Source organism: Colias eurytheme, chromosome 1 (assembly GCF_061535395.1).
Source record: "Colias eurytheme isolate Ceu_HAF_F1 chromosome 1, ilColEury1 Martin Lab GWU primary, whole genome shotgun sequence".
NCBI lineage: Eukaryota > Metazoa > Arthropoda > Insecta > Lepidoptera > Pieridae > Colias > Colias eurytheme.
Window position 1 is genome coordinate 7,698,216 of NC_142980.1, and position 27,781 is coordinate 7,725,996.

General features: G+C 33.2%; 1 protein-coding gene across 1 annotated transcript; it reads right to left on the bottom strand.

The window, feature by feature from the left end:
- Positions 1-11,560: 11,560 nt before the first annotated feature.
- On the bottom strand, positions 11,561-27,326 carry LanB2 (laminin subunit gamma-1). The gene is made up of 29 exons (XM_090102760.1): positions 27,148-27,326; positions 24,680-24,798; positions 24,409-24,557; positions 24,205-24,322; positions 23,920-24,103; positions 23,626-23,831; positions 21,001-21,104; positions 19,969-20,154; positions 19,611-19,836; positions 19,248-19,462; positions 18,942-19,156; positions 18,445-18,808; positions 18,187-18,372; positions 17,138-17,335; positions 16,892-17,061; positions 16,448-16,572; positions 16,026-16,181; positions 15,753-15,873; positions 15,483-15,667; positions 15,281-15,398; positions 14,946-15,187; positions 14,662-14,866; positions 14,258-14,495; positions 13,928-14,130; positions 13,766-13,847; positions 13,563-13,651; positions 13,162-13,291; positions 12,855-12,948; positions 11,561-12,710 (listed from the first exon to the last, which is right to left on the bottom strand). The coding sequence occupies exons 1-29, from the start codon at positions 27,277-27,279 to the stop codon at positions 12,560-12,562; spliced, it is 4,911 nt and encodes a 1,636-aa protein (XP_089958886.1). The 5' UTR covers positions 27,280-27,326; the 3' UTR covers positions 11,561-12,559.
- Between the last annotated feature and the right edge of the window lie 455 nt (positions 27,327-27,781).

A 27,781-nucleotide genomic window follows, 5' to 3' on the forward strand; every position in this document is an offset into this window, starting at 1 on the left:
ACTAGTATACTAGTCATAAAAGATATTGTAGTTCAAAAAGAATCACGACGTGGCTGGGTTTTATAATTACATACACTAGATAATAGATTACTTGGCAGAAGATAGGCACAAAGGTACAATTACACCCATCTCAGTTATAAGATTGCATTGTGATTTAAATAATTAACATAATTCCTGATACACTTTCTCTATGTATTAAATGAAGGAAAACGCGAATTATAAATAATATTTTAATACTAATATGTAAATATAGTATAGGAAAAATAAAATGTGCAATGTAACTGCTAGGAATATGATAAAGTTTTACGTACGAAAGTTATAGATATATTATTATTATATATGTTTATCTCATAGTTACTTTTATTTCGTTGAAAGTCTTGAGAACTTGCTATCTGGAGGGCTAATGAATCGCATCGCAAATTTTCTGCTGAATCTTATTTTAAAACTAAATAGTAGATAATTAACCACTTTTTGACGTTTTTGACCATACATTTGTTATTGTAATAATTTTAAGGCATTTTAACACTTCATGAATATAGAAATTAACACACAAATGTTTGTTTCTGAAGCTTTGTATATTATGTAATTTATAACTTTTGGCACGACATAAAGGGGCCAATATCTATATCTCATATGCCACCTTACGCAAATGAATCGGTCTGACAAAACCTGGACTCGGTGGTAAATCGAATTTATATGAAAGAGATGCACAAACACGACATATCTACTATATTGATACCTTAATAGCCAAACGTTGCTTTTACCATGTGTGTTTTTGTATATATTAAATTTAAAATAGTAAATAGGCCGGTATTACCACAGCATTTACATAATATCTAACTATTAGTTCCAAAACTAAGTCAGTACTAAGTTTAAGTAGTCATTAGTAGTTTCTCTTGCAATTTAATTATTATTAATTGTATTATTATTAAGAAATGGAGAAAGATCTTGTTTCGAAAACCATAAACAATAAAAATAGAATTATTAGTAATTCATTGTTTTATTTTTCGTAACCTTTATTTTTCCTACAAGACACCGAAAAATAAATTTACATATATATTTGCCACCATAGATTATGTACGCAAGCAATCATTTTATAATCGTATTTTGGAATATTCTGTGTTCTGCCCTCTTTCGAGTTTTATGGATGGTCATATTCATATTTATTACAATGCGCTATGTTCAATGTCGTGACTTTCGTATAAGCTGTACTAACTACAGTGGACGTGCCAATTTGTTGTAAAATGCTTGTACGCACATAATTTCCAAATGACTGCACCAAATAAGATACGTGTTTCATTATATAAGTATTTGTTATTGTTAGGAGGAAGATTGTAAAAAAATACTTAAAAATAGTAACGGACAATTTCAACCCCGGGCATGCAAAGTGGTCTTATAAAATCAATATCATCCTTGCAATTAACAACCTACCCTATTTATTTAACGACACCGTTTAACTAACCGTCTGATTGCCATAGGATACAATTATATGCAAATGGCTTACACTGGATGTAACTTGAATTACTGGTTTGGACAAGCAGTTTTTATAAATCCAAATAATATTTTGTCTAGCTTTTTTATTTATTAGCTGAATGTCTTTTAGGTTGAAGATACGTTTAATAAGTAGGTTAGGCTTAATTGAACGCCTGATTAAGCTGCAACAAATTGATTCACTTTATTTATTTATTTATATTAAGGCCTGGAAGAGATCGCTACCTAGCGATAAGGCCACCGTTTGTACACATTATTTTCCTCTTAGGTATGTACTTTATGTGTCTCTATTTCTTTTGTGTGTGCAATAAATAATTAAATAAATTAAATAAATAAGAGGAGGCAACAGAGCAGACGCTTCCCCGGATGGTAAGTGATCAGCGCCGCCCATACTCACAATCAATGCTGGGGACATTGTGAGTGTGTTGCCGGCCTTTAAGGTAAGACGCTCTTTTCTTGAAAAAGTGAAGTCCCGTGTCCCCAAGTGGGGGGTAAAGGGCCGATGCTTTATGCATAGTGCATACATCTGTTGCACTGATCGATTTTCTTTAGGGACAAATAGGTGAACAGCCTTCTGAATCCGCCAGGCCGAGACATGTTTTTTTCTTCATTGTTTGGAAACACCGCATGAAAAATCGGTACAGTAACGCCACCTAGTTTTAGATGACGCAATATGGGACAGTACCATAGACAGTACCTATGTTATGTGGGATTTTTTTTCAGTATGTGAATAATTAACATGAATTCTTCCGAAAATCAAAGCATTAGGTTTTTTTTTTAATTATAGATATGTATTGTTAAGTGGGTACCTAACTAGTAGGTATTATTATATTTGAGAAAACCATAACCCGTAACTTATTATTTATGTTTCCAACCTGTTTAAACCTTCCCTGCAGCCTTTCTCGACTTAGTGCCATTGGGAGGGTCCTTAAAAGTCAAATACTGTTTTCTTTATACATAGTAGTTAACGCCAGCGAAGTCGCGAGCAGAAAATCATAACATTTATATTAATATGTATTAACATGTCTGAAAATGCAAGCCCCATGAAATTCATTAAAAATATTTTTCCTTACATTTCTCGATAAGTTGTTATTAAATTCCTCACGATCATCAAACGAAAAGCATTTAAATTGAAATTAGTAGGAAAAAATAATCAATTACACTGTTTGAACTAAAATGCTGTTGAAGCGGTCGGCGCCTCAAGCGTTTAACTTGTTTCATGCTGTAGTGTTTACTCGTTCTTAATTCACCCAAAATGTTTAAATAGAACCTAGTTTGCACGCCAAGTAAATCAATAAATTTAATTAAATACTGCCCGCTGTACATGTGGCCAATTTGAGCTTTATATCTTCACTTTGTTAACAGCTTAATTTATGTGCTAGTGTAGTGTGTTTGTATGACTTATAAATCGGAAAAAGGGTAGTGTTCTTAGAGCGTGTACGTATGAATTGGTTGAAATAAGTATTATTCGCACTGTATAAATACATCGGAAATAATAACTCGGTAAATGGAGATTTGCAGTAGATAGTGAGATGGAAGATAGAATATGCATATTCTCATTGAAATCTTGACGGAATATTCACTTCCATCTACGCTTCAATCCAACAATAAACGTTATAATATCTACTGCTTAGAATAGCAAGAGGAATGATTATTATTTTACTATCTATCATTAGATGTCTATCATTAGACTTAACACTGAAAACGTAGAATGAGATAAGGTAACCCGCAAAATTTTTATAAACTTTATCGTTTTCCTATTGTATTATTAGTAGAGGAAAGTCACCAAATATGGAATAGTATCCTAATATGGAATTCCTTCATTTCTCTAAGACTATAAGTATGAATCGCAACATTCGACCATCTTCTGTTTCATTTGGTGTACTAATTATCGCACTAACACCATCGAGTTAGTTGCGTGAACGGTTTACGTATGGCAGCCGTGTTTTGTTTTGTTGCCATGCAGAAATTTTTTAAGGTAAGTAATAAATGAGTATTTACCGGCTATAATGTTTGTTTACATAAGTGTTATACTATTTAGTATATCGGTATTATGTTTATTTCACCATTTTGTGATCTTTTGTCTTTTAAATATTGTGAATTGAAAAAATATTTAGAAGAGTTTGAATGAGTATAAAAATCCAAATATGGACAGTCGTCGGTGTCTAATTATGGAATACTATAAACTTGCTATTATTTTTTTTAAAACTGTATGTAATGTTTGTTTTTAGAATGCCCAGTTTACAATCAACCTAACGAAAAATCTGGGATGAAGAAAAACGGCACAATCTATAAAATTCGCCCGGGAAAAGAAAATGGGGTATTTGAAAGCGGCACAGGATTTCCAAGTCCCTAGGACAACTTTATTTCATCATTATATTTCTATTTCTTCTTTCAACGTTATTAACTTTATTAAGAGAAACAAACAATCGAAGAAAAATAAGGATGATAGTGAAGAAGAAAGACTCTGAGGAACTAGACGTTATCCAGTTTGATGAAGGTAGTGGAACATGATGAGTTGATGGACCAAGTACCTTCTGACTCTGCAGATGCAGAATGTAGCATACATGCATCAGCAGAGTCAGGAGGTTCTGTTAAAGACTTTTTTCCATGGATAAAAGTGGAGAAAGTTGAATTAAATGCTTGATGTATGGGCTCTGAACACATTATGATGTGCTGGTCCAGATGGATCTGGATTTGTGACTTTTGCAAGTAATTACGTAACTTATTTCATTTATCACATTATGTAACATTCATTTAATTGATCTCAAAGATATTCATTACATTTTTGTTATTATTATGTTGATTTATGCTTATATTCCATATATGGGTACCTATTCCATATTTGGTTACTCATTTGGGATTTTGTTTTTTGTGTAAGATTTTAATTTGATTACTGATATATTTCGTTAAAGGCTGTTATTTACTACTTATAGATGTATGACTGACCAGAAAAAACAATAAACTGATTTAATTTATGTAAAGTTTTATTTTTATATCCCAAAAACAAAATGGTATTCCATATTTGGTTACTTTCCTCTATTGGAAGAATACCTATTATCATAATCCATACTAATATTATAAATGCGAAAGTAACTCTGTCTGTCTGTCTGTTACTCAATCACGCCTGAACTACTGAACCAATTTGCATGAAATTTGGTATAGATATATTTTGATACCCTAGAAAAGACGTAGGATAGGTTTTATCCCGGAAATCCTACGGGAACGGGTTTTTCTCTGAAAACGCGGGCGGAACGCTAGTTACCTATATATTTATTATTTCTACAAACGATTTCAAATAACATATGGATATTAGGTACAATATGATTTTACGACTTAACTTTTACAAAATTAAAACTCATATTTTAAATACAGTGATCACGAAAAATATTTATTGTCTATTTAATTTATTTATCTATATAATATGACAATGAAAACACATGTAGAAACATTAATTTGATTAAGAAAAGATAAGATAGTCTTAAAAAGGTCGTTATTATCCAATTGTCAGTCTATACATACATACAGTATACATATACATGAGTAAGTAGCTATACGTAGGTACCTACTAACTATTTAGTCAAATCAGAGCACATGTATGCGCATAGACTATTGACTATTCATACTATGCAAATACATTGATCCTTTCGCTCAATACGAAGGTATTAATGTATTCATGGATAATTTACTTTACCTGAAAAGCTCTACATATATAGAACTATAGAAGTCAATAAATGTTAGTTTCAGCAAATTATTGTAGTGGTAGTTGCTCCACCATATAACCCGATCCGAAACCCAAAATTTTAAGGTAAATAATATCTATTGAATTATAACAACAAGTAATAATTAAGTAAGTATCATACACTCTTTGCACGGATTTGTATGTATGTTGAATACGCACATATCAATTTCAAATTATAAATCCAATTTTAAGTTCCAGTGTGATATGCAGTCAGACTGCTTTTTCACAGAATTTTTTTCAATGTACAAAATAAACTCTAAACTCAAATTCAAACAATAATTTATCCAATATTTTTTTCTAGAAACACTTTTGAATTTTCACAACATAGGTAGTTTTACCATTAACCACCTGCACCGGTATATGAACTGTAAAGGTGCGTACAGATTATTGTGTTATATAACTGTAAAAAATAAATGTAAAAAATGTACTGAAAAATTGTTAAGTATAACAATGTTACATTGTTTTATAACATTTTTCAGTTAGACGTGTTATATATCACAATGTTATATAATCTGTACGCACCTTTAAGCATTTTTTTCTTACTACATATTTATCTATTTTATCAAGTGAGGTGAAAAGAGTGCTTAAATGCTGGCTATAACAAACTCTCTGGTTAGAATGCGAACGGTAAGTAGATCGTCTACATAATATAGTTTAATTATTGACTATTTGACGAATCACAAAATATAAATACGTCCGACAAGAAAGCAACACTTATAGGTGAACATAAAAAGCTCGTGTTGTTGGCTGGTCCGTATTTGCACTGATAAGGTCTGCAGTAGAGATGGAGGCAGAGCCGTGTTTAAACAAGCCGTCACCGGAGGCAGATTCTCCCCTATGTTCCATGATTGTTGCTGCCTAATATTAGATGTATAGAGATTGGTCTTGTATTGTGTAACACAAACAATATTTGGCTAATCAAACTGTTGGTTTAACGTTCTAATTGGATGAATGTTTGCTTTCGCTCGGACTGATTTGCCTGGCTAAAGGAGTTCATGGATACTTGAGCGCGTGTAATAGAGCTAACAATCGATTGTTTCAACTTGTTTAGAAAAAATGGTTTTTAAACATTGTGTTTTCGTTACATATAAAGTTTTCACAGCTTAGCTTAGCTTTTCACAGAATATGTCATTGAATTTAAAACTAAATTATTGTATTATACATTTTATTGTAATGTGAATTTATATGTACCAATACCTGTACCTATAACCAGTTTTTAGAATTATTGTATTTTTAATTTATATTGAATTTTGATAAACACTAATTATAACGAATACATGAATAATAGATATGTGTGAATTTCATTTCTAAGATTACCTTAGCTTTGCAGAAAGATTTTATGGTCTCCTAAATTAATATATTTTCGATCTTAAAAAGAAAATCCAAATACACTGACCGGCTAAACGGTATACCTGATACAATATCGAAACACACGGCGGGCTATAAATAAATCAATTCAAACCGCGTGGGGTGTCCATGTAGCCTGGGGAACCCTAAATTTCGCTAGGGTGTCACTAAATCACCGTTATTGTTAAATGTAGTGTCCGAAGAAATACTGTTACCCGCACCTACATATATTATCAAATAAACGTTGTTAATAATTTTTGATTTAAGTACCCTTTTATTGAAACACCTTACGGTGCGGATTTCTCTTCGTTTTGTGTCGAAATTAAATTAAAGCAATAATTGCTCTTTAACGTTCGATAGGAATACCTTATTAATGTATATTAAGTGAGCGCTCGTTTTTATTGTCCATTCATAACGCTCATTATCTCTTGCAAGCAATGAGGTATGTAAACGTTGACTGAATTGTAAACTAATTTAGTATAATAATGGGAAACCGAGCTAATACAGTTGGCGGAAGTGGAAACAATCTTACAAAGCTAACTCGAAGACAAAGGAGGTAGCGGACGGAGGAACAATAGCCCGCTCCGAAAGGAACTACTTACGCTGCAAGAGGCTGCCTACGGAGATATTTTCCTTATATACCGACCTATACTGCGAAATCTCTACCTAGCGAGATCTGAGCTTTCCTATTAGGTAGTATAATTTGTTATTAATATGTTTTAGGGAACTAAATAGATATTAATATAAATAGGTATGAATATTTAAAAGTTATAATAAATTCAAATTACGTAATTTTCACACGAATTGAAATCGTTAGTGTTTGTAACGATGTGCAAAATACAGTAAAGTACATTGTACGTACATTGTAGGTACCCTGTAGCCTTCCTCGATAAATGCTATCTAACACCGAAATAATTTTTCAAATCGGACCGGTAGTTCCCGAGATTAGCGCGTTCAAATAAACAAACAAACAAACTCTTAAGCTTTATAATATTAAGTATAGATATGTAAATAAATGGTGAAGAGACAAAGATTCAAACAACGTGGCTAATGGCTTTATCTCAACCACATTATCAATAAATTCTTAATAAAATATAGATTATTATCTATGATACAAATTATAGATCAAGATAAGTTTAAAAGTATAGTTAGGTAAGTATATTACTTATTTCAGAAAAGTTACCAAACTGATAGACATTTTGCTTATATTTTACGCAAAATGTAGATAACAAGGCACGTGATGGTCACTGATGGACGGGTCTACGTAGTAAATAAAATAAGAAACATAGGAAACGTAACAATCGACATACGAAATTGTATTTACATAATAGGTTTTACCGTCTATGATTTTACCTATTGTTTCTATATAGATGTACATCTCAGGCCAATTCAGGTTGAAAAGTAATTAACTATTCCCCTTCAATTTAAACTCGTAAAAACTTCGACAAAGCAGCAAAAGTATTCCCACACGGAGACGAATTTTATTGCGTGAGAAGTAAAAAAATTAAAAATTACCATCTTTTTACGACACTTGAAGGCAACTTAGAGAGTTTTCCCCCGTCTTCGGTTTCATTATAGCGTCCCCGGCTAATTAATTTTTTTAAGTCCAAATTAAACAAGACTCGAATAATGTCCATTCGTGCGAAAATTGAGAAATTTATTCGCTATTTTATTAGCTGAAAAGGTTTTAAAAATTTTGTGTAATTTTGGAAGGGTGAAATTGCTTAATTTAAATTTATTTTCCTTCTTAAAGATTGGCGATGGCTCTGTTATTTTATTGTTGCACTTTATGAACTGAATAAACCTATTACAAAATAGCTGCTGTCTGCGACTTTGTCTATTATTTTATTTTATTTATTTATTAGACACACCAATAATGACTCAATTAATACAATTTACAGAAGTACATTAATAATTATCTATTATAAATCAAGAATTTACTTTTTACCCGACTGCGAAAGAAGGAGGGTTTTATTTTTCAAATATAATATGTATGTGTGCATGTGAATGTTCTTTGGTACGTCTTACCTACAGCCCAAACCACTGCAGGGATTTTCACTTACGAAGTGTCGTTATAATAATCAGAATTGTGGCCTTTGCCTAGCTTATGTCTCTACATAGGCTATATATACCTAGCAGTCAGGTTATTTGTTTTCATGATAATAATATTTCTTGTTACAAGCAAATAATATTATGTAAGAAGATATCTAAGTAATTATAGATAAGGTTTTTCTGTTCTTGTTGTTTGTTTTGGAGTACCTACAATTATAAACATGTAGTTCAATTAGTTTTAAAAATACCCTGAGAGCATTGATTATTTCGTGTATGTAGAGTCATTAAATTCCTATATACTTATTTTTAATTAATTTTCTGTTTTTATTTTAAACTTTTACGAAATCCATAGATAGGTACTTTGATGGATACCGTGACTGCTCTTGTATATTAAAATGGGAATTTTCAGGGGGTCTTATTTTCAACTATAGCTAACCTTATCAATATTGGTTGTCAAAATATGAAAAATATTTGTTAATTAAATCCATAACACCTAATGAACTGCTCTCACTCTACTTCGAGTACTTAATAAAATATTAGATGAGTAGATCAACAAATTTTAGTTAGCTAACCAGTGCAACAGAAAATTCATTCAAATTTATTTCAGTATAGGCTTAATTCGTTCTGGGATGTAGTTTGGTACGAAACTAATTAAGGAAACTTTTCGGATTATCCCAGTTTTTCCAGTGGAAACGACCAACGCGTGATGATATCACTCTCCCCTTTTTATATTCATGGAACGGGTGGTGCAGAGGGCGCTCAGAACCGCCGCTATGGGTCTCAGTACGATGGTCATTCGGACGACTTTTTCGGTCATTTATTTAGTTCTAGTTGATCGCCGTATTTCGAAAACCCAAGCCCTCCGACAGTGAGATATTCACTAATTTCCTCGCTGTAAATTCGTTTTGTTAACAACTACTTAATGTGTTGCAAGAAGAATTGCTTTTGCGAGTTACGTGGAATTGCTCGCGTCCTGCTAATTTTGTTATAAGTCATTGCTTCACTGCTTTCTTATACGTACTGTTATTAAATATTTTTATCATGAAACTTATTGATTTTTAAGGTTTTTTTTTATTTTTAAAAAATTTGGAGGTGAAATTAAAATATATTGACGATTAAAATAATTTAATACAAAAGATAGCCACATCAGGTAGTTCACATATTATATCACATTAATATCTAGATGATGTAACTGTACGGTTGAAAAATCCAAAATAAAATGTACAATAACAAAGGTAAATTCAAACATTTTACGTAGTTGCTCCTAAAGAGGATTGTGCAGGTTTTCACAAAAATATTTCATATTATGTAAATATCAGTTATATGGCAAGAGAGATACATGTAAAGCGCGTTACTTTTCAAAAAAACAAAACAAAATTCAGTAGAATGTTTGCCATAAATTGTGCGGCTCACGGGAGCTGTACCGTTTGCATATCACCCGAGTAGTGTGTCCATATTTTAAACTTATTCCCATTTTGTCGCAGCTCAATTTTGAACACTCAATTTTTAGGTAATTTCGGAACTATGCCGGTATTTATGAATACTGCTGCATATTATAGGGGGAAGTCTTCTTTGTATAGTATAATGGTATAGAAAGTATGCTTTTTACAGATTATTGTGTGGGCAAGTATCTCGCCTCGCGGCGGTGTTGTGAACAACTCCGGCTGAGTGGCCAGACGGCCGGAGTCTAGGGCGACTGAGTGAGGAACCTACGGACTATCCGAGCGTTGTCCAGCAGGACTGCCCGCTGTATCCCCACTGTCATTATTATTATTATAACAATATTATTTACAGATTTTACACCACAAGTATAAATCAATAAATGATATATCTATAAAGCTACATAATAAGCATACATCCAATAATCCATGTGATCCTAGAACAATAATGTTGTTTTGATAAGAGCTGAAAAGAGATGCATGGAAATTAGTATAAACAACTTAGACTTTTTTCATAAATTATACTTTGTCTATCTCTTGATGGAACTGAATTTTATATAGAAACACATAATTCATTAGTTCCACTGTACCTTTATAAACTATCTTTTTCCCTAAAAATGTATATTAGCATAGTACACAGCAAGCTGTGGTCACAGTTTCCTAAAGAATTCTCACCCTTCTATGAACGCACACACACGCACTGCTCAGCCCAGAGCTCAACTACTTGCACATTGAAAGCACATTGTTATTACTACCGCTATTCGCTACCAGCATGATTTCCCGCGTGGTAACGCCTTATATCTGCGAACCATTAAGGTTTGCCTGGAGCCTTCTATGTAAAACGTAATCGACATTTAACGTCTTTTCGTTTTACAAGTGTAAATACCTAAGTCTAATTTTAATAATAGAATTTTAAAATAGCGTTTAGTGATATAAAATTAATATTAAAGCATGATTTTGCTTTTCATATAAGGATGTTGATTGATGAGTTGTATACTATTACTTACTATTATTTTATTTAACATAATTTATTGTGGTAAAGTTCCACGTGGCTAAATACCGCAAGCTGATTAGCGCCCGATCGTTTTACTGATATTGTCATATTATGTAAATATCATATTTTGAAACTATCTTTATATATAAAAATAAGTCGGGTTTTCCTTCCTGACGCTGTAACTCCAGAACGCACGAACCGATTTTCACGGTTTTGCATTCGTGGGAAAGGTCTCGGGCTCAGTGAGGTTTATAGCAAAGAAAATTTGGTAAAATTTTCAACAGAAAAGCGGGAAAAGATGAAATGTGGTGGCGAGACGGAATTCGCCGGGTTTGCTAGTTCATCTATATTATATACAAAATAAAATCTGATGTCTGTTATATCGGAATTATTAAAAAACCACTTAGTTACAATATAGAAAGATAATAAGAAACCGCGACCACTGTTCCTTGTAATTAAGCACTTACAACAAAAATGATTAAAATAAAACACAAATTAAATGACATATTAATTGTATTACAAATAAATAATCTCTAATAGGCACAAACCTCTGTGAAATGCAAATGATGTCACAAAAATTGCGCTGTTCAATACTCTAACATTCATCCATTTATTTCTTTGGCGAAACTTGTGTAGGAATAATTTTGATCCAAATAATAAAAAGGTTCTTATATTATAAAAGACCTTAATCTATTTAAAACACATTATCTTTACTAATTGTAGATATTTATAAGTATTTACACAATGTACCACTTAAATAAATATGGCACACAAGGCATATTGTCATTCTCTCTACATAAGTACATATAATTGCAAAAATCTTATTGTTTCCGTTTCCTTGAACGATACTAAGTACAAAAATGTTGAAACTACGAAAGCGCGAAATTAAAGTCTATAATGACCTAAATAACTGTAACAGATACGGGCACATAATAATAGTTAGCTATTTTGTTGTAATACTTGTGTGTCATATTATAACATATATATTTATAAACCTAACAACTGATTTTTTTGCTATTATAAAAAAATGCCTAATATATAAGTAAATGCTTTCTCCTTAATCAATGTACTTACATCTAAATACGATAAGCGTTAACAAGTCCATTCCATTACAATATATGCTTAAGTCACACAAATTAAAATTGAAAAAAACATTTTTCAGACATATTATGACGACATGTTTAATTAGTGTAAAAATGCTTCATATAAATATTATTATTAACAGATTAAAGCTGACCAGAATATCGATCGGTTCTAGCCTCTGAGGATTGTTGAAGTCTTTAAGTACAAAGAGTGAGGTTTGAATCTTGACTAACTGTTTTGCTGGATATTATGTCTAATTTAGTCAGATATACATAAGTTCATCCCGGAAATCGTTAATTGTTTCATTTATTTATGTACTATAACAAAGTTTATAATAGTTCATTAAAAATAATCCAACAATCGAATGTTTCATGTCAACAATTTTAATTATACAAATGAAACAATACGGTTTTATCTGTAATTAACTGGTCTACTCGGGCCCTCAGTGGGTTCAAGCACGATCCTCTTGAAGCAACCGTCGGGAAGTTGGTCCAATATATCTTTAATGTTGTTCACTTCCCCACGAAGTAGATCATGTTCATCTTGATACTGTTTTATCCACCTATTGACAAAAATCATGAATTAAATCAAAATTTCTTAAAGAAACACTAGTAAGAAGATTACTAATATAAAATAATTAAAAAACAAAAAACGCCTAAGGCAAGGAAATATTTTTACTAATTTATATTCAGTTATAATTAATTACCTTTGATGGTTATTTTTAGCCTCAACCAATGACTTTATTTTACCATCAAGATCTTGTTCTTTAAGGGCTCGTTCGGCGTTGTCAAGGCTTTGTTCTGTAAATACAAAAAAATACGATGTAGAACTGATCGAAGTCGCAAAAATTGCATAATTTATTCTGATAATGAAGTGCAATTACACTTTTATATCGATATAAAGTTGAATGTATGTGTTCGTGATGCAATGTACATTTTGCATTATTACAAAATGTGAGAAAATGTGCAGTGGACAATAGTTATTTATTCTGTTACCGCAGCAAGTGTACTCACGTAATCTGTCAAGCGCCTCGTCATCCAGTGTTGGTAGATTTTGCAATTCATCCATTATTACTTTAAGATCTTCTAGTCCTTTAGTGACTTGCTTTTCAGCCTCTCTTGCATCCGTATCTGCTTGTCCGACCTAAATTAAGAAATAAATGTTAACAGGTAAGGTTGTCTAAACAAGAAATGTCTTTCGTACTGTAGTAAACTCCTACTCAACAATTCAAAAATCATTAAAATCCGATCTGCCATTTTCGATATGTTAAAAATATTTCTTAGTATATGAGTCATACTAATTATATTACTCGGCAGCCGCGATACACGCGACATGCGCTACACAGACCAAAAAGTTTGAGACGATGTAATAAAAGTTTCACGTTAAAAATTTTATACTTTATGTCATGACTTACCTTCATCTTCGCGTCCTTAGTGAGTTGCATATTATCTTTGGCCTGCTTTTCTAAATCTTCTATTTGTTGAGCTGTTCCTTTTACTCGAGCTTAAATAGAAGTATATATATTAATATAGTTTTTTATTTATATAGATTTTAATTGTTATCATAAGAAAAAATTAAAAAAATGTAAATATACTTAAAAATTCTATTGATACTTACTGGATAGTTTCTCAGCTTCGTCCCTAAGTTTACCAGCTTCAGTGCGCGATGCCGATGCTTTCTTTCTTATTTCATGAGCTGCCTATAAAAAAGTAGTATTGTGTGAACTTTGCGTCTTATTGCAATAACATTAAGAGTTATTTTTATATTTATTATCTTTACCTCTGATGCTTTGTCCGCATATTCTTTTTGAGCTTGTTGCGCCAAGTCTCTCGCTTCTTTAGCTTTGTCGCTGGCGGTGTTCAACTCTTCAGTAATGCTTGAAATACTTTCCTCAGCCGCGGCTACCTTGGATTGAACTTCTGGAACATCTAATGCAGCTTGTTCGGCAAGTTGACGAGATTCTGTCACTTGGTCGCTGAATTCTGCAATGATTCGATTATTATAAAATTCCTTGATGTCTAAAGGTTAATTAAAAAGTAAAATACTAAAAATTAAAAATAAATAAGAAAATGTAGATAAACAACGTCAATATCAAAACACTTAGGTCACCTTTTAATGTTTGATATATTTCAGTAGCGTCCTTCAACGTTGCATTTGTTAGTTCAACATCATTTTTCGCTTGAGCCTGCAATTCATCCAATCTTGCGAGAAGATCATTTAATTCGTCCTGTCGGTTTTGACCTTGATCTAAAAGACTCCTGCCCTGATTAACTGCGTTTACTATGGCCCGCAGAGTTTCTTCATTATTTGCTATCAATTGGTCTAATTCTGCTGACTTTTCGTCGATCTAAAATAGGGATAAGGATGTTATGATTGATTGATTGATTGATGATTGTTTAACAATTTCTTTACATTCATTTGTACATTAAAATATCTACTTTGGGTAAGGATATTTTAGTTAACATATTTAAAGTTATGTTTATTATGAAAGCCAAGAACAAATAAATACTTACAGTTTTATTCATTTCGAGCGAATCATGATGCAATTTGCTAAGTTTTATGTCTGGTAATAAAGTTGTGTTGACTTCAGCGTAAAGACCTAAAGCTTCCTCGTATACGGTCTTTGCTCGCTTAAGAGCTTGGTCTGCAAGTTCCGACAGACTGCTTAATTTTCCAGATGCTGCATTTAATTCATTCGCCAACATTTGTACTTCATTACTGAAATTAATACCTTTGTAAGTATACAATTATGTTATAATTTTCCTTCTAATCAATGTAAATTTATAAATCTGCTAACCTTATATTAGCTTGTTTAGTAATACCATCTTTAGCGATTTGATTAGCTGCTATGGAAGTGTTGAATGCCTTCTCCGCTATATCTCTGATATTCTTTGCCTCGTTTTCTAATTTTTCTGCGAGGAGCCTGGATTCTTTCGCAAGTGCAGACATATCAACTGACTGCTTACCAAATTGATCGGATCTGTTTCGGGCCTTAGCTAATGCAGCTGCACCTTCGCCGTCAAGATATTCCAAAGCACTCTAAAGAATATAAACATAGCCCTTTAGTAACGAATCAAGCAGAAAATAATAAAATACAATGTACTCTATACATAGAATATGAAAAACCCTCACATTGATTTCTTTCTGTGCTGCTTCTATTGTATCTTCAGCTTTCGATACATTACCCTTACTTCTTTCAACTGATTCGTTGCCTTCGTAACTTTCGTCCTCAATTTTGTAAAGCATGTTTCTGTAAAAGAAAATGTTATAATTTTCCAAAACATATAATGAGGTATTTTTCAAATTATCTATGTATGATGTTTATTTTAATTACCTAACATCTGAGAGTCGATCAGCAAGCTCCGCCAAATTATGAGTGAGGCTTGTTCCAGGTCCATTTCCAAGTTGATCTTGAGCTTCTTGCACCAACCTATCGATTTCTTGTCTCACACGTTGCAATTCATTGTCAAAATCGGCATTCTCAACAACTGTTGGTGCTTTCGAAATTTTCGCTAAGATCTACAATGAATTTTTTATAAATTCCATAAGTTTTATTATATCATAAATAAATAAGAGAACCTATTCAAAAGAATATTTTACTCACATCATCTAATTCCTTAAGTTGCTGTCTATGTTGATTAACGGCGTCTTGAACAAGATTATAGCATGGCGGACAATCTTCGCAGCCCTGACCGTCTGCACGTCGCTTTTTGTTTTCCATACATCTTTAATTTTAATTTTAGTTCATATTATTTTTTTCATTTAAAATTGTAATTTACATTCACTCATTTAAATACTACCCTTTTTGTAATATTAAGAGTATAAAATATATTATGTACATATTTTTCATTGAGGTTTTTCATAAAAGTAATCTCACCTGTCACATCGGCGCCCTTCCACATTCTCTTGGCAGGAGCATTGGCCAAACTTATCACATTGGTAGTCAGTTGATCCCCACTCGTCGCAGTCACAGTCACGACAGCCCTCTGTCGAGAACCCGTAGTGATACGCGCGGCAGCGGTCGCAATGAATCCTGATAAAAACAAATTAACTGTAGTCTCTGGTCATATCTATACTAATATTATAAAACTGAAGAGTTTGTTTGTTTGAACGCGGTAATGTCAAGAACTACTAGTCCGATTTGAAAAATTCTTTCGGTGTTAGATAGCCCATTTATCGAGGAAGGCTATAGGCTATATATCATCACGCTAAGACCAACAGGAGCGGAGCCACACGGGTAAAACCGCGAGGCACAACTAGTAAGCACAAAATTAATATAATCAATAGATTGATATTTACCCATCAATACCCGGTTTACAGTAACATTGTCCAGTTGCGGGGTCGCATGAAGCGTTGTAAGAACCTTCGAGATTGCAATCACAGGCCTTACATCCTTCACCAGAATTAATGTTGTAATAGCCATCCTATAAAAAGTAAAAATAATATTTATCCTCGCCTACTCAATTAATTATTGCGATTAACGTATGCTGTACTCAGAATCGTTTTAAATTTATGCGCCCTCTTTTGTTCAACGTCAGTACCTCTTGGTATCCACAAGGCGCCAAAAAGTATGGTGTTTGCATTAGTAGTGACACCTATGCCTCAATAGTAAAACTAGATACTATAAAAGCTCGAATGATGTTAATTTTTATTTGTGTATCTACAGCGTACATATTTTACGTTAATTCGATCGAAGTTCGTTAATATATTTTTAAACAACATAATTTTATAATTTTTAATTACCTCACACTTGTCACAATTTCTGCCTATAACATGAGATCTACAAGAGCAGAATCCGGTTAAACCATCACATTGTGGAGGACCTTCGGGACTCTCCAGAGTTCCAGCTTCATGACATTCACACGGCCTACAATCCCCTTTTTTCTTCTGATCTAGCGCGTCTCCGTAATAACCTTAATGAAAATTAATAGCAACTTGTTTATTTGCTCGGGAATTAAAACAGAATTGTTTTGATAAATATACACTTACCACTTAAACATTTGTCACAATGTTCGCCTGCAGTGTTGTAAATACATTTAAGACATTCACCAGTAGTTCTATTACAGTTCCCTACTGCATTTGGATCTACATTTCCATTACAAAGACACTCTTCACATTCTTTTGGAGCTCCAAATTGGCCAGTTGGATCACCGAAATGTCCGTCAGCACACACTTCACATCTTGGTCCTAAAAAAGAAAAAAAGTTTGGAAAATCTAAAAGTGCCGTAATCTTTGTGTATTTTTTATATGAACTATATTATGAACTTTAAAATAAGTTACCATCTTTTTAAAATAGATGTTTGCTATAATGAATACCGAAATTAATCTTACATAAAATCACATTTTATAAATCTTTATTTATATTTGTCTTTAAGTCCGGGATACATCGCCCATTTTTGCAAGTGATTACTATCAAGCTAATTTTTCGTGAGTAGCTTTATTTTGATGAGATGCCCAATAATTTCATGTACAAAACTCTCGATTGTGGTAGCTACCAGAGGAAACAAGGATAAAATATTTTGATTTGATGGTTCTCAAATATTAATTACTAACTGAATGTTTTTTTTTGTTCAATCTCAAGATAATTAAGTATCTAAATTATTCGAAAAAATATTTGTCCTACAAAATCTATGGTTTGATCAAAGAGTCCCCCTTTCCAATGTGTATCGATAACGAAGTCATCATAAATGATTACTAACCAGGTGATTTTTTTATTTTCACTTATTTAATACTTATATAATTCAACAGACATATTGTCCTACAAATTGCGTAATAAATATTTGAGAACCGTCAAATCAAAAATTTTTATCCTTTTTACCTCTGTAAGCTACCACAATCGAGAGTTTCGTACATGAAATTATTGGGCATCTCATCAAAATAAAACTACTCACGAAAAATTAGCTTGATAGTAATCACTTGCAAAAATGGGCGATGTATCCCGGACTATTTGTGATTATTTTCCTTTTTAAGGGGAATATAGGGTTTTACGCTTTCGGTACGGAATCCTAAAAATGACTGTGGTTAAACTAAAATCTTACCAGCATATCCATTAGGACAATCCGTACATACTATGCTCTGGTCCATCAATTGAATACAGCCACTGTCCTTTGGACAGGGACAAGGCTTACAGTCATCGGGTGTGCCCGCTATAGCATTTCCATAAAATCCTTTTGCACACAATTCACAGTTACTACCAGTTGTATTATGCTTACAAATACAGAAACCTGAAATAAATTAAACAATTAAGAAAACCACAAATTTACTTTTGTATACTTACATTGTGAAAATATACTCACCAGTTGCTGTATCGCAAATATGAGCGTGACCATTACAATCACATGGAATACAGGTTGAGTAAGGCCCACCGTTAGCCGGTTCATGTTTAAATCCAGGAGCGCACTCCTCACAGTAATCTCCAACGTAAGCTTTAGGACAAGAACACTTCTCAACCCAATTTGCCGGATCGGAGCCTTTCTCACGTCCTATTTTTGCTGTGTCCAGCTTGAAGTTCATGAGATAACCTTGACCACCTTTATTATATGTTCCTCTAATTTTAATTGCTGTAAGATTTTGCAAAATCGACATGAACTCGAAGTTAGAGAGCGTTGGAGTCCAGCCATATTTTGGATCTTCATGTAGTCTGAATTTGTATTCTTGTTCCTATAAGAAACACGAAAAAATGTAATGGCTTCACAAAAGCTTAAGGTTGCAAGTATATAATTCGCTCTTATTCAATATCAATCGCTAAAGCACAGATAGAGACAATCGCTGAGCAGTAATGAAAATTATATACCTGATCTGAAGGCTCCGGATTGTTTTGGCCATAAATGTTCATTGATATAGAACTGTGAGCGCCTTCAAGAATTATATCTTGTGATGAAGGATAACCTCTGTTTTCTCCCAAACGTAGTGTAAATTTAAGGTCATGATTATAAGACAGTCTCTGATCTCCCAGAAATTGATTAGAAGCAACGAAATAGACAATTTCTGAACCCAATGACGAAACGGCTAAAAATAAATTTTAATAAATGAAATTTTTATAAAAATAGAATCGCTACTATAAGAACAATGTGACAAAACGATTTTTTGATATATTTACCTATATTTTGGGTGTTAGCATTAAATTGGAGCTGCGAAGATTTTCGGTCACTATTTTCTGCAGACCATTTTTCAGCATCTCTGATAAAGTGTGCACTTAACTCATGTGCCTGATATTTAGGAGCTGAGCTACATTGCGAAGAATGTCCAAAACAGAAACAGGGAGTACAACCGAACTCATTGTCCAGGTCTAAGTTGAAAAATCCAGGTTTACATCTACAAACATTACAATGATTAAAATATCGCATATTACAAGCGTAGTCAAGTTTGCTGTTCTGTATTTTAGTCAATATCATTAAAGTCAGTTTTCTTAGCAGAGATCGTTAAAAACAGTATTAATTATTTGCTTCAATATTTAACTTACTCTCTACACTGTTTTCCTTCCACGTTCTGCTTGCAAAGGCAAATACCAGTAATCGGGTCACATTGAGGGCTGTTGGCATAGGATCCGGACTCATTGCAACCACAAGGCTTGCAGCCTTGGTTTGTGAAATCGTAGTGATTTGGTGCACAGACGTCACATTTTTCACCGGTAACACCAGGTTTGCACTGACATTTACCTTCCGAATTACATTGAAGACTCCGTGAACCTATAAAAAATTAACTCTTTAAATTTCATTCACTTTTTTATAACTATTAGCCGTTATAATAGGCATGTAGTCAGACTGCGTCCAAAAGGAAAAACCTAGGTGAAAATAAATCGGTTCCAATAAGCTATTTACCTGTTGGGTTGCAGTTACAAGGCATACAGATATCTTCAGTTCCTTGGAAGTAGTTCTCCTTACAACGTTCACAATTAGCACCGTCTCTGTTTTCAGAACAATCTATACAGTGACCACCGTGTCCAGTCCGTTCATATAAATCTTTATCGAAGTAACATTTGTTTGAAAATCCATTGCAATTGCACGCTGAAAATAACATGTAATGCTCAAAGTTCACATATTTCTGACACAGTTATTAAGAATTTTCGCAAAGATAAATAATAACTAGTTACAATACAAAAAAATATTATTAATAAATACATAATAATCATGGTGTTCATTTTCTGGTTTCATTTTTGTTTTGCAAGGTGAAAGGTCATATACATTGGTCATAGAGTTCGCGCTAAATCACTTGACTCTTCGGAAGTATCAACTATGATGCAATTGTTGTTGTCATGTTATATATAACACAAAATTTTGAGTCAAAGAAATATCAACGCGAATATAACTTTTGAGAAACTAACATCATAAACTTTGAGGATAATAATCAGATTTTCATCTCTAACTTTTACACAGAGAACAATAAATAAGGACAATTATTTATATTATGAGTAGCTGGTGCTAGATGCGCGGGATGCATGCATTCCGGAGGGAGGGGGGAGGGACTTTTTAAATTGACCAGTTTAATCAACAGAAATAGCAGGTGCGCAATGCAGAGGATCTTCTGCCATCGGGAGCAGGATCGTAAAGCAGCTGGTGCGCATTTTAAGCAGCCCACCAGATTCTTTGTGTAGATCAGTTTTATCGATACAGTAGGTAATGCTGGTGCGTAGTACTCCAATAAATAACAAAATAAAATTACAGTGTAAAAATTATACAGCCGACGGGAAAAATATATGATAATAAAATGTTGTTTTAAATTTAAATGTTCAGCCCCCTCTTAAGGATGACAAAACTATATTCATCAACGTGTTTATTACTCCAACCCTGTAATGATAAATCTATTCGCAGTCGCAAACAATCGCATATTTTAAGGAATCGAAAAGCGCATACCTTTGCATTCATGTACGTTAGTCGGAGAAGCGCGGCCCCACGGAGCGTCGTTGTAGAAGTCCAAGCACCTCTCGCACTCTCGGCCAGCTGTGTTGTGTTCGCATCTACAAAGGCAAAGGATGAATCAAATTAGATGATAATCATCTCTATCATTTACAGGTAAATTAGCTTGGAGAAATTTTTTCGTTTGTAGTAGTGTATGGTCAGCAAATAAAATAAAACAACATTTTATTTTTAGTTTTTATTTTATATATATATAAGGGATTTTAAATTAAACTATATGTGTTTCTCCTCTGAAAAAGATGAGACTTTATTTTAATATTTGCACATTTAACATACGTATAACTTTTACGTTAACTAGACCGGGAGATATTGACACAAAATTTCGAGTCATTTGTAACAGGATGGCGGTTCTACAGGGGTCTTAGTACGCAATGACAAAAAGAAAAACGATGGTGTGAACGCTGGTACCGGCGGCTTAGTCACGTAGGCGTTAGTCGAACTCGTCGGAAAAATAGCGAAGTCAAACAATTTGTAACACAAAAATTTTAGAATTTACCGATAGCCCATAAAAAAGAAGTAGGCGGTAGTGTCATGCCATACTTTTCCGGTGTGACTTACAGCCCGCCATACCGACGCGAATGTGTTGATTTAAAAAAAAAACAATTCAACAATTTGTACCAGGCTAACTTTTGCACAGGTAACCATCGTCGTGCAGCCATTTACGAAAATCGCCATGCCATACTTTTCGGACGATTCCAAATGGTCGCCATACCGCCGAAAATCTGCAAATTTTTTTTTTCGCCGAACCATTTGTACCACCCTAAATTTTTTTTTCAACAACTCCTGAATGATTATAAATAGAAGTGTGATAATGCCATACCTGTGGGAGGTGGCGAATGTGTATAAGATTTTTTTTTATTGTAAGATTTTATTCGTATTTTGAACGATTAGTAACAGTATGGCACTAATTTTTCCTGTAAGTTTGAGGTTCAACGAATATAAATACAAAATTTCAAAGATCTAGGTGGTGGAAATCTTCACTTATATAAATTAATACTAAATTAATTTTTTAAGTATGGCAGCACTTTTTCCCCCTACTAGAAGTATGGTAAATATAATAATGGTCACATTTTATCAAATACTCTCCAAAAATCCAAATGCAATACTGGTACAAAAAGTTTGGCGAAAAAAAAAATTTTTGCAGATTTTCGGCGGTATGGCGACCATTTGGAATCGTCCGAAAAGTATGGCATGGCGATTTTCGTAAATAGCTGCACGACGATGGTTACCTGTGCAAAAGTTAGCCTGGTACAAATGGTTGAATTGTTTTTTTTTTAATCAACACATTCGCGTCGGTATGGCGGGCTGTAAGTCACACCGGAAAAGTATGGCATGACACTACCGCCTACTTCTTTTTTATGGGCTATCGGTAAATTCTAAAATTTTTGTGTTACAAATCGTTTGACTTTCGCTATTTTTCCGACGAGTTCGACTAACGCCTACGCGACTAAGCCGCCGGTACCAGTGTTCACACCATCGTTTTGCACGCCTCATAAGCGAAGCGTTGAGGTGGGTACTACTGTCACTTCGCGCAAAACATCTGATTTTTCAAACTTAAAATGTCTTTATGTATCATACATTGCACTTGTAAGATAATACATACACACACATATTAAGAAAAAACACTATTTTTAACATTCATGATATTTTTGATGTCATTTTTGTTATTTAAACTAGTTAAAAAACAGTTTAAAAAAGTTCTGTCTTGGACGTCCGTGTGTCTGTATGTGCGGAGGATTTTCTTGTTAACACGATAGCGACCGAAATACTTTACTAATCGAGTCTTTTTTTTTTCTCTTACGCTTGAGTATGCTCAGGAATAGAACCCTTTTATTTTTCAGGGTCTGATTCGATGTGGTTTAATTGTTATTAAATAAACAAAAATAATTATTAATAAATAATTATTAAAAAAAAATTATGAGGCGTGCACTTTTGGATTTTCCAAACTATTTCTTTTTGTCATTGCGTACTAAGACCCCTGTAGAACCGCCATCCTGTTACAAATGACTCGAAATTTTGTGTCAATATCTCCCGGTCTATACGTAATAATTATAATTTTTGAATGAAATGTGTGCTTTATGTTCACGGTACCAAACGACTGCACGTGGCACCTGCGGACAGCGTAAACTGGTTTATTCTGGTTTTGTGCGTGTTTCCACTTTCCACTATCAAGTGACGATTTATTTATTTGTTTTGTTTCGTAATTATTATGGTCAAATATTAATTATGAAACAAATTATTATGGACACGATATTTTATTGTTTCACGGTAGTCGCCTTGTCGTTTGCTCAAGGACGTGAAATTGAATGATATATTTTTTATAAAGTCAAAACCATTTTCTTTCAAATAAAAACTTGTTTTTATTGAAAACAAAAGTGTTGCTAGGAATAAGTATAAAATTAAATAGTAATGTTAGGATATCGAAACATTTTTGTATAGGCCAGAAGTCAGAACGATATAGTGGAAACGCGCTCTAAGATCTGAGTAATATACACACCACTACATATGCAAAAAATTCTCCAAGCTAATTTACCTGTACTTAGATATTTAAGCCATACACACCTGCAGTATCTGGCCCTGCTTCCATCCGACAATTCATGAGTGTCACAGACCGAAGCATGACCGTTACATTTGCACCGAGCGCCGACCGCGACGTCCGCTATGGCGTACCAGTAGGATTGCAACACTTGAGTATCGCCAAATATCTCGTCACCAAAAGTATTCAGCCGATCGAGCGAAATCCTTAAATCTGTCGCTGTTACCCATTCCTGAAAAATACATGTGACGTAAAAATTTCGATAAACATTGAAAACAACTTACGGTAATAGTACCTACATAATTTTCAAATTGTCTTACCTGTAATTCCGGGCTACTATCGAAAGTATAAGCTGAAGGCCTTCCTTCTAGAGTGGAGAAGAGTACGTTTCCACCAGATAGAGGAGAAATGTCAGAATATTCACTGGTACAAAGGGCTCGGGTTTCTGCGCCCATTTCAGCGGCACGCTGTTCTTGGACCCCGTATGTATCACGGCATGATGCACTAATTGAAGAAGTAGGAGGTTAGTGGCATAAAGATTTGTTAATTATGTCATGTTATTTTGTATTTAATATTCATGAAATTAAAATAATTAATAAACTAACCTAAAATATTGATAAGGCTCCCAATCCGAATCCTCGCTAGATTTTTTATATATAGCAAAACTCTGCGGCCTCGGTGAATAGAACACTATTCTTACGTAAGTGATATCGTATGCCTTGCCTAACAAAAGAATAAAAGACTACATTAGTACTTTAGTTACAACGACAAATTGTATTATAATGTAATGTACTACGTTCTACACTTACCCAAATGTAAGGTCAAATTCACTTGATTGGGATATTGAATGCCTTCCTTCATAGTTTCCGATTGCCACCAAGTCAGGTTATCTTGCTCATAATGTAAATCAGTGAGGTAGTAACTTGAAAACTGTCCCGATTGACAATAATCACATGACCTAAAACGTATAAGTTTGTTAAAAAAATGGAAGGAAACTTCATAAATATTCTTCTTATTACATTACTTCGTTACAAAGTAATGATGAACACAAATAAGGTATATATATTCTGCGCTAATTACCTAGAAGACGTGCCAGCAGATGTTTGGATGCAATACATCTTGACACCATTGTCTCCGCAGGTGTTGGTAGCTTCCATTTGAACCATGAAAGCCGCATTTTCGAATTCTGGTATACATCTCTGGAATAATTCATATTATTTAAGTATTGTGTTAAAAAAACTTGGATAAAATCAGTGAATTCATATTTCTAGCTTATTCTAATTCATATTTTTATTATCTTGCAGATAAGAATACACAATTGCAGAAAATGAATGAATATTTTAAATACTAAATGGAGTAAATTAGTCACAGATTATGCATAATACATATTATTATCTCAGTATCATTATTTTTAGCATATTTCCGTTGTAACAATATGGAAGCATGTACAAAATATCCTTGCACATGGTTCGAATTAAGAACAACTTAACGTTGTTTGTAGAGTAATTTAATTCTTAACAGATTATCGTCATTCCATAGGATTATGTTACTTGTTAGGATTAGTCATTAGAGCATTTTATTTTAAAATATGCCACAAATATAATAATTGCTGTGATTATTGTTGTAGCACATCTATTGTTAAACAAATTGAATGGGGACAACTAATTTCAATTTTGTTTTGTTTTTAAAAATATAATGTAAAATAATAATGACATAATGTATGCGCACACAGAGATTGACAGAGAATACGGAAACTGGTTTACGATCTCGTTCCATATGGTGGATTTGCCTCCAAAATAGTTTTACTATAAATAGCAGGCGTGTTGCAGGACATTCACATCGCTAGAACGTAGCTGAAGTCTACTCGATAATGATAGGTTTTAAATTAGCAGAATAGTTTTATAATCAATGGAAAACTCTTGATATAAAAATAAATAAACCAATAATTCTATGTCCTAACTGAAAGTGTACCTTTTGTACATATACAGCATGAATGTAGAGTTAACGTTAACTTTTGTCTTTTGCTTATAAATATTATAATCTTATTTATCTAAATAAGATTTTAATATTTATACTTAATAAATAATCAAAATTTCAAAATAGCACTTCCTTGAACTTTCATTAGCGAAAATTTCATCTAAAACGGGAACGGAGAGTATATGGCAGAAGGGATGCATAGATACCACAGATTACTACGTCCTTACTGGACCTTTTTATATATTTTAATGTCTCTGGTTCACACGACCAGAAAAATTAGTCATCCATACAATATTAATTTAATATTATATTTATGGCTTGGTATCACGTCGGAGTTACGACCTAATTAGAGCGTAAAATTTATTATTATCGATACAAAAAGATAATGTTTACAAAAACCTACACCGTTATAGAAATTTAATCGCAGATTTAAAATAACAGATATTATATTCTATACTAACAAGTAACAGAATAAAGAAGAACGATTATTAGTTTATTATGATTTAAAGGAAAAACTATCGATTTATTTTATCTTTAAGCAGGGCAAGCGGCTGGCAGTAAATATCAGTAGATAAATGGAAGGTTCATCGTAGATTTAATCAGTACTCATAGGATGACAATACTTCAGCCCCCCTAGACAAGTGGCTTTCTATTAGCGTAAAGTTTAATAGAATAGATTATGAATGTATGAGATTGACGTTTGATTACGACGACGACGACGATTGATTACGTCAATCTCATACATTCATAATCTATTCTATTCAACTTTACGCTAATATAAAGCCACTTGTCTAGGGGGGTTGTACACGTGTTTATTTAAAAACGTGAGTTAAGTTGTAGCTTCAATAAGAATACATCATTATATATGAAAATTTGTCTATGAAAATATTTTTGTATAATTGCGGGTATTTTACAATTTGCGGAGCTCATGTGTCAGACTTTGATTTAATGATGTTAAACTCAATTTCATTACATGCGATGATAAATGAAAGAACAACGGATGCGATGATAAGACGGTTCCGCCGGCCCCTGATAACAAAACATTAGGGGCCCAGAGTAAACGAACTCTGTATGTATCAATGGACTTACAACATTTATTGTTCTTAACTTCGATAACCTCAAGATAATCTACAGCACCGAATAGCTACTACTATTATTATATTGTACACAATTAAATGCAAAATAATACGAATTACACTATAACTCTATTTTACATAGAGTACCTAGGTATGTTAGATCAACTAGTTTCAATAATTGATGCTTGTTTTTTTTTCAAAACATTAAACAGAGATACCTATTTAAGTAATACCACATACTCTTACATTGAAACCCAGATTGTATATTGGTGTCAGGTAATTTGTAAATTTCGCAATTATCGCAACAGGCATGGTACTTTACAGAATTACCCAAGTGCGAAAATTACCACCGTACAATGTCAAAAGGTCATTAACCGCTTATTTCTAATGAATCACAGAATAAATCATAGATTAACAATTAAAGCACAATATCGTACAAGATGTGGACACGAACGTAAAAGTTTTAAAAGCTCCACTTAAAATGATTGCACTCACTTGCGGCTGTCCGTCGTTATTATAGCACGAAGCGAGTTTCTGCGATCCTATCCTGGGTGTGTGGTAGTAATCCTGCGCCGATGTGATTGCCATAAACGTTAGAAAGTGTATATAAATAAAAGTCCGCGCCATCTTGTAGAGCGCGTGGAGCTCGCGTCGACGCGCGTGCTGGCCGACCGAGCACTGACGCTCAGCTTGTTTCACAACACTACGTCACAGATCTGGCCACTGTTCATTACCAAACAGACCCTTGCCTCACAGAGGCAGAGGAAAAAAAATATTGGCCCTTTTTAGAAGTTCCTCGTCATAAGTGTTCTTTATGTTATCTCAACTTTTATATTAATTTAATTTAAATTATTCGTTACATTATACAATTTTAATTCTTAAATACAGCAAAGACAAGATTTTTTTTATTAAATTTTAATGAAGTAGAGTCAAACGGAGACTGCATTTGTCTGAGGCTAAGACCCAATTTTAGTTATTGTGCCACGCTAGTAAAAAATAATAACCATAATATATTTACATATTTACATATTCTAGCAAAATTAATTTGAATCTTGATTCTTCTCGAAAACAATGAATCCGTTCCAAGTTCCATCATTCAAAAAATAAAAACCACATGCGACGCCTATAT